General features: G+C 37.1%; 2 protein-coding genes across 3 annotated transcripts; one reads left to right on the forward strand and one right to left on the reverse strand.

Moving 5' to 3' along the window:
- Positions 1 to 965: 965 nt before the first annotated feature.
- LOC117331233 lies at positions 966 to 2,495 on the reverse strand. The gene has a single exon (XM_033889832.1). The coding sequence runs from the start codon at positions 2,493 to 2,495 to the stop codon at positions 966 to 968; it is 1,530 nt and encodes a 509-aa protein (XP_033745723.1).
- Positions 2,496 to 4,935: 2,440 nt separating this feature from the next.
- LOC117330905 (gastrula zinc finger protein XlCGF26.1-like) lies at positions 4,936 to 8,335 on the forward strand. 2 transcript variants are annotated; one of them, XM_033889458.1, is made up of 2 exons: positions 4,936 to 5,011; positions 6,720 to 8,335. In XM_033889458.1, the coding sequence occupies exon 2, from the start codon at positions 6,739 to 6,741 to the stop codon at positions 7,693 to 7,695; it is 957 nt and encodes a 318-aa protein (XP_033745349.1). In that variant the 5' UTR covers positions 4,936 to 5,011; positions 6,720 to 6,738; the 3' UTR covers positions 7,696 to 8,335. The 2 variants fall into 2 exon arrangements, with proteins under 2 accessions (XP_033745349.1, XP_033745350.1); XM_033889459.1 differs by having other exon boundaries at positions 4,956 to 5,040.
- The last annotated feature ends 332 nt before the right edge of the window (positions 8,336 to 8,667 follow it).

The raw sequence follows: 8,667 nt of genomic DNA on the forward strand, positions 1-8,667 counted from the left end.
CCATAAGTTTTGTGATATCTGGTATTTATTTGTATGCCTTGTAAGATTACATATGTAGGATGTTTGTTAGATATCTAGGGACTGACACAGCGACAAACATAGAAAATGGCGGCGTCAACGGACTCAACACGTGCTTTTTATTACCCATGATTCAATTCGATCTTACCTGCGTCATACTAATAACTGACTCAGCTATGGACATTCTAGGAACGACAAATAGTAACAAGATCTACACTTACTGATTTAAAGCCATACATATGCAAATACATTACAATGTTTACTTTTACTGTCTTATTGCACGTGAGGTACACACAACTGCCTTCACTTTACCAAGATTAATGCTGCTTTTAAGAATTCTTGCATAACCATTGTTCTATTTGATAAATTATATCTTCTATCTAGGTATTGGTAGGGCGCATGTTGTACCTCTCCTCTCTACTCTTGTATATACATGTAATTCTTATACTTTAAATTATATACATTTATGTGAGGATCCAGTGTTATCTGGATTATACTGTTTATATTACTTCTTTGACCCATATATATACATCATATATAGTATTCCCTCGTTATACCGCCACCTTTTGTCCACGGCTATTTCAGTGGTATAACGAGGGTGGCGGTAGTATCGAAAATACAACAAAAAGGTAATATTCTATATCCTTAATTTATTTGGGTAGAATACATAGAAAAATCACAAATCGAGCCGCAGTTCGTCTTTTTACAGACGTTTTTTCCCTCGGAGCTTCCATCGTGAATGGCGATGCCAAACATTGACACACATATATATACATCACAAACACAATATGAGTAGAAATCGCCTATTGTTTTAATACAACATCCTGTACCTATTTATGAATATAGTGTGGAATTTCATTTCTGTGGATTTGATTAGCGGTAGGCGAGAGTCACGGTATTATCGGGTGGCGATATAGGTCGATTTAGCAATTATAGGCCTTTCCGCGTTAATCTTCCCATTTTTCAGCCAGCTGGTGACAATTTCCCAAAACGGCCATGTAATACCCTGTCCCATGTCCGATCCAGAAGGTGCCGTCCTCGTGGAGGCTGATGCAACATGGTACGTGAACATAAGATTCATAAATAGTCTTCATACAGCGACCAGTACTCCCGTCAATCAGTCGCACTGACTTGGTGACAGTTTCTGTTATAAGAACATCGCCAGAGCTATCAAAACAAACATCGTGCGGGTAAGACTTTGGCTGATTGGCAGTTCCTTTTGATTCAGTTGTACCAAAGTCTTTAACGATGAACTTCCGGTTCAGGTACTTATCCATCACGATGACGTGTGGCTGTATGTCTGATTCCTCCATACCAATGTACTCATCATACGATAGACCCTCGCTGTCAACAGCAGCTACATCCCCGGTCTGCTTACAGGACGCCAGGTGATGAGGCCACACTGCCATCTGTCGACATGGGCTTCCTGCTCCATCTGACACCGCCCGGCCGTCTGTAGTGTATATTTGAATTTCTCCCTCCATCCCTACTATCGCCATGTCGTCACTAGTGATACACAAAGAAGCTGGTGTGTGGTGAACAGTAAAGCGAGTAACTATGGCACCACCCGTTGTGATTTCCCGGATACTTTGGTCCTCACAGACACACAGCCACCCTCTGCCTGTAGTCGGGGATACAGAGATCGCTTGGACATCTAACTCACACTTTATCTTCTCCTTCACATTACCGTTTAAATCCAATCGATACACGTATTCGTCTCCCCAGTGCGAAAACCATGCCGTGTCACTTGTAGGACATGTGCGGCATACACCGAAAAGAAACGACGTCTTAAAATCGGACAGAAGCACAGGAAACGGAATAGGTTTGTACGACTGGACTTCTCCGTCGACAAGTACCTTACCAAGCATGCGTTCCAGTAGTTCGCTGGAGACGGTCCCTGGTTTGAACTCCGCTGTCTGCAAACGCCCAGGAGAGGTTGGATCAATTGAAGTATTTTCCATTTCCCGTCCTAATGTAGTGACGTCAACAGTTGTATCGGTTGTCAGTTCCTGCTCGTGTCTGTCCAGTCTTGGCTTTAGGTCCTCTCTAAGATGTTTGGTTAAGTCTGCAGTTTCGTTTTTATCAGAAATATCTCTATTGATTTTCTCTGACTCGGTACACATTTTCACTAGCAAGGCAATGGCACTATCTATGTCATACTTCATCTGTTTTCCCTGACGTTTAATATCACTGATGACTTTCTGATATCGTCCACCGTTTGTCTCATCTACACGAACATCTTTTAATTCCTCGATTTTTGAAGTATCTGTTTTGGAAAGCTCGTGAACATACTGCTGTATTTCCCGTTTCTGGTCCGCCACGTGATCAGTCAGTTTACCTAGTGTGTGACCGTTATGACTGTCTGTTACACAGTCCACACAAATTAACTGGTTCACGCACGATTTACACACGTAAACAAAGCCCATCCCTGGATGTCGGGTACATCCAGGTACTGGGGACTGAATCCGGACCGCCATATATGTCGCTAAGCGCCTACTATACTTCCGGGAATACGGCACATATTATGTTCTATTTTTAGCTACATATTATATGCGGGTATTCTAACCGAAACTACTTTCAAGTTATCTCCCTAAGCCTAATAGTTCGAAATTTTGGTAATAGGTGGCGCCGACGTCGGTGCCCATTGACTCCGTGACTTCTCATCGTCACGAAATTTTGGATATCATTGTCAGACAGTCATTGTTTACATTAACGATATCTTTTGAAATGTGAATGGAATTAGTTCCAATTTTACATTTTTTGAAAAGATACATACACCACGTTACTGTTTAAGCCTGTCAAACCGCTTATTTCTCACACGAGACTGTAAAATAAAACGAGTTTAAATATATGTCATAGGCCTATTTGCGAGTGACCCGATGTGACATATAGCGAATGTTTACCAGTGCAAATTATGGAAGTGAAATGTCAGCCAATGGACTATTTCAAGAGTGGTCTGTTGGTAAAATTCTCCGTGTTAGGTGTCGATGAAGTCAAAAGACTTGTGTAAAATCACGGACAATTCTAGAATAGAAGATATTTTTCTGAAGAAGTCGTCCTAGTAATAGGTGCTTAGCACATTTATACATTATAAGTCTACGAATATATGGTATTTGGTATTACCAGAGACGTAAGTATACGATATACAAGTCTATGGTATTACTGAAGACATTAATGGTATATCCTTTCCGGTAAAATACAGATCCAGAATTTCCAGGGGTTTGTTACAAATGATATCATTTACAAGATGGATCATATGATATTTATCTGCATCATAGTGAATCCCTGTGGGTCCATCTCAGAAAGTTAATGAAATATTGGCGGGAAGCCAGGTTCGAGAACTCCCTCAAGAGGTCGCTGGTCGGCCGAATTTTGCGACGGCGTCTGTCACACCTTTCTCATCGTTCGAGTAATTAATTAATTTGTCAGGCATATGTCACGGGCATCTACGGAAGCCAGTTAGGGTCATTACGACATAGCTAAGTCGTTATTACGAGATACTAAGTCGTTATTACGACATAGCTAAGTCGTTATTACGAGATACTATGTCGTTATTACGAGATACTATGTCGTTATTACGACATAATATATTTTTTCGCTGTGACCCTAACTGGCTTCCGTAGGCATCTGCTTCTGGTTAGTATCAATAAAAAAAATATTAGTCTCTAATCATACTATATCACATTTAAAGTGAATCGAAGCTCATCTATAGCTCCAAGTTCCGTTTTTTCGAGTGTTGATATAGTAGGAGTAGGGATAAAAAAATTCTATTAATATTAACCAGAAGCAGGCGTCTGTGCATGTGTGGTACAGATAGGTACAAGTAAGAAATACTGAATCCCCATAAAAACCGAAACTATAGTCTGGATGAAAATGAGATTGAGTGTGATAAAAGTTCTAAATGTGATGAGATAGAAGTTGAAAGTCGGTCACATTTTCACATGTTAACATGTCAAAAAGATATTCAAGAATATGTAGAAAAACCTGATATTAAAAGATTATCCCTGATCCAAAACACATCCATTCACAAATCAGTTAGCATTGTACCTAGCTATCCCTGTTAAAAATAAGCCTACGCGTGACCCTACGTGTACTCCATCAGTGTCATAACACCACAGATACATGTATAAAAAACAATCAGGACCATATGCAAAATATACAACATAAATTAAAACAGAGGTTTGACAAGCATTGCGTAATGTGTAAATAAGGAAACTGAAAAGAAGAAGAAACAAACACATAAAGGCATGGTATCACAAGAGAGGTCTGCACAAAACTGGCCATCCCAAGTGTGCAACAGTCTGCGAAAGTTCTGGAAGTTTTCTACCCTACCTCAGTTCATTAGGCAAACCGTGTTCCACACTTAAAATTGGGCAGCCTCAAAACGAACAGACTTTCCCCATATCTGGTTGTGTTAACTCTCGGTACATGAATGGTATTCATTTGTCGAAATTATATTCAACATTATTTTTAACAATCAAAACCATTCAAAAGTTCTGGAGCTCACCCATCTAAATTTTCAAAAAGTTCTGTATACCCATGGACTTCGTTCTAAGAACGAGTTAAAATGTGAGTTTTTTTAACGTTAAATATCTATCACATGCGAGGAAAAATTAATTTTCAATAAAGCACAGGGCACAGTGACGATCACAGAAAAAATGAAAACTCACCGACATTCCTAGACGTATAGTATGGTTTTGATTTGGGAAACCGAAAGTGACGTCTATGAAGTATATACCGGAAAATCCATCGCACTCATATATATTTGCGAAAGTAAAACTTAAAATATATATATATATATATATATAACATTATCTGATATATGTACATTTTTGCTAGTGGTAACTTTCTAGAAGTAATATCCGGGGGAAAAGGACGTAAAAGCATTCAGCTGTATTTTGTCTAAATTATAACGCGACACCTAAATGTGAGTTGTCTCCCCTGGACCACAGAAAAATAAATAAGGCAAGAGGGAAGATCGCTCCGATGATTGGTGAGCATTTTTTTTCGAAGTGTGACTTTGTGAGTAATGATAGCACTTATTTAATTGGACTGAGAATATGTCTATGATCTGACTGTGGCAGCTGTTCGGCAAGCAGCCCGAGTTTTTCTGGCCCTGAACTCGGGCTAAGCTTACTGAGTACAGTGGAGTAAGTTCGGCCTACTGTAACGTCACTAACAGTTAGGCCTAATATAGATGTACTGGTAACGTTACAAGTGAAATTTTAGATGTCTAACGTTAAAATGTATATATTAGACTCTACATCTCTTTATGTAGATATCTAGGCCTACTCGTATAAATATTACCAGAGACGTATATTATGTATCTTCATGTATAAATTGTAAACAATACATTAAAGATGTTCATGTGTAAATATTTACATGTACAAGTGTAAATATTACATGTAGAATCAGAGACATATATACATATATGTCTCTGGTAGAATCTAGATGTACATTATTTATATAACATAATTTAATTTACAAGTGTAAATATTATAGTTACGAGTACATCTCTAAATGTACAAATGTAAATGTTACATCCCTAAATATAACAAGAAATATCTTTAAAAAAGATAAATGGCATAGTTTTAATGTTGGTGGTTATAATGTAAAACTGCTGGTGAAATAAATTAACGAATTAAAGCGTTTTAGCACGAATAACAAAGTTATATCAGTTTGAATCATTTTGGTAATAATAAGACTGCATTTGAATCAGGAATATAATTGTATTAATGTGTCATTTAAAAAGATAATCTGCTTATTCAGCTTGCATTCAATCTTATCTTTGTTTCGTTTTAAACTGCATATCTGCATTTTGCATTTACTGCTACATTGACCAATCACATACTTCATCTTGACCAGTAACGCCACCTGTCGCGTCATATCCGAGGCCAAAAGAAAATTATATGGCTATGCCGAAAAAAGTTCTGTACATCGAAATGCTCCATAACCAGCTGTCCATTGAATTCAACCAATATACAGCTGTAGAAAATAACTACAGTTACCTCCCATTGAACCCTGTGTACCATTATAATCAATGCAGCAGACATGTGTTGCCTATGAAGCATGGTGGACACTTATACCGTTTCCACTGTCACGCGTCAAGTCATCAGTCACACTTTAAGTTTTCCAAAGTTTCTTTTTTTTCACATCAATTTGTAACTTAGTATTTGGCTATGGCATAACGAATTAAAGTTCGAGTGAGAACCATGTGTCATTATTCTATGTTTTGATGGTGTTATGGCCCTTTGCACATGGGAATGTATTAAATTGTATGTTTTTTTTTATATTTTTTCACTACCGCTTGCTACATAAAATTTGTTACTTGTTATATTGCTTCATCACATCAGATTAGAGATTGAGTTTGAACCGTGTGTCAAAGTATCCATTATGAGTTATTATTATTATCAATATGAGTTATGACCTTTTGCACATTGCAAATTTGCATAATTAACCGTTTTCCTAACTTTTTTTGCCGATGCTTGCCCATCTATTTGTGTGTGTGTAACTTAGTACAATGTATGTGCCTTTGACATGATGAATTAGTTGTTTTAGTTTGAACCCCATGTGTCCAGGAGAAATTCACTAATAAACAATGAAAATGTGGTATAAATTAGTCCATCAAATCTCTTAAAAAAAATTGGAGCCAACATATGCAAAAAAAAATTGTTTCCTGAATTTTTTATTATTGTTTGCAGGTGTAAAGCACACCAGAACATGGAGCAGATTTCTTTGACCAATCACAATCCAGTTCTTCCAACCAATCAAGATGGAGCTTTCTTAGCTGTTCAAAATGCAGTTCTACCTAACAGTCCAGACTTTGAAATGGAAACAATTTGTCCTGATCTCGAGCACGAAATTGACCCCACTCTTCTGGATGATATTGATCTATATTTAGAATGCGACGACGATGATGTCAATTTCACTGCTCCAATTTCAAAAGACTATAAAAATGTCACTTTTAAAGTGAGTTTTTATCCTGGAAGTGAAAACAATGAAGCCAATTCCCGGAAAAAGTTTGTGTGTCAAATCTGCAAGGAGGATTTCAAAATGGAGACCAAGTTCAAAGTTCATATGGCTGAATGCCACAGTGACAAAAAACCTTTCATGTGTAATATTTGTTCCTACAGAGCTGCGTCAATGAAACTACTAAAACAACATTTTGTAAAAGTTCACAAGACCGAAAATAGCTCAAATGCAGATTTTGAGAGTTTAACCAATGTCAATGGACCAAAAATTAAATTCATTTGCAGCAAGTGTCCATATTCTACAACAAGGAAGGACAAACTTGTAAAACATTTCAATAAAAATCACCGCCAAGCTGAGAAATCATTTTCCTGTGATCAATGTAACTTTGTGTGTAAACAAAAGAAGACTTTTTCATTGCATGTAAAGAAACACGAAGGAACGTCATTGGAATTGATTTGTGAAATATGTGGGAAAGACTTTTTGACGAACACTCAATTTAACAGACATTACAAGACACATAAAGAGGAGCGTCCATTTAAATGTAGCATTCCTGGTTGTGAGATGACTTTTAAAATTAAAGGAGCATCGACTGATCATATGAAATCTGTTCATAGGTTTGAGAAACAGAATCTTAAATTTGTGGATCAAACAATTGTTCCTTCAGATAGTGGTTTGAGTGATCAACAGAATCCCATTATAACCTAAAGCAATCATTTGGAACAAAGCTTCAAAATCCAAGGGTCCTGCAAACAAAGCTGTGTACCATCAAAATCCAAGAGTCCTGCAAACAAGCTCTGTGTACCATCAAAATCTAAGGGTCTTGCAAACAAAGCTCTGTGTACCATCAAAATCCAAGGATCCTGCAAACAAAGCTCTATACTACCAAAATCCAAGGGTACTTCAAGCAAAGCCCCATGTGCAAGTTATCATCAACAATCTACACAGTGTGTCACATCTATATACGCCCATAGAATTTATCAGAAGTCTTGTCTGAAATCTGTTTTGGAATCCTTAAATCCTAATATCTCAGCACCGTTGTTTTTATTAAATGTCAGTTTTCAATAATGTATGGATGCGCTGCATTCTGAATACAGAACTTTTGTTCCATTGGTCAGTTATTGCTAAAGGGCTGTAGGGAGAAGTTGATTCTAGCCAGAAAAACATCCAGAGATTTGTAGGTGGGACCCTTGGAGTTTGAAGATGAACCTGTGATATCGTATATATGCTATTATACTTTGGTGCTGTGTAATACAATCAGCTTGAGTCACTTGTAATGTTGTAATGAGTCGAGGACTCGAGGACAACATGAATAATTCAGAAATTAAAAGAAAATGGAAACGGTGTATCTTTAGTGTTTAGTTTGTCTGTTTACTAAGTGTAATGCTTTGGATGCAAACATATAACAGAAAACAAATTATTATTTTATGACATAAGCTGTGATAAGACTGAAGAAACAACTTGAAAAAATAATTGTTAAGCACTTTACATACTTAAGTTACTAAAGACAATACAATTTTAATAGCATGTCTTTTTTCGCTAGCAATAGATGCTACGTAGGAAGTGATATATGTAGTGCAATATTTCTCATAAAACAAGGACATTTCTCGGAGGAGGCTTCTAAATAATAAAAAAGGATTTGTAGGACTTTTCTCAAATATTTTTTATCATAGATCAAGG

The sequence above is a fragment of the Pecten maximus genome, chromosome 7 (assembly GCF_902652985.1).
Source record: "Pecten maximus chromosome 7, xPecMax1.1, whole genome shotgun sequence".
In the NCBI taxonomy this organism is placed as follows: Eukaryota; Metazoa; Mollusca; class Bivalvia; order Pectinida; family Pectinidae; genus Pecten; species Pecten maximus.

Bases quoted from the DNA above. Each gene is read 5' to 3' on its own strand.
- LOC117331233 (XM_033889832.1), bottom strand. From the start codon at position 2,495: ATGGCGGTCCGGATTCAGTCCCCAGTACCTGGATGTACCCGACATCCA.
- LOC117330905 (XM_033889458.1), top strand. From the start codon at position 6,739: ATGGAGCAGATTTCTTTGACCAATCACAATCCAGTTCTTCCAACCAAT.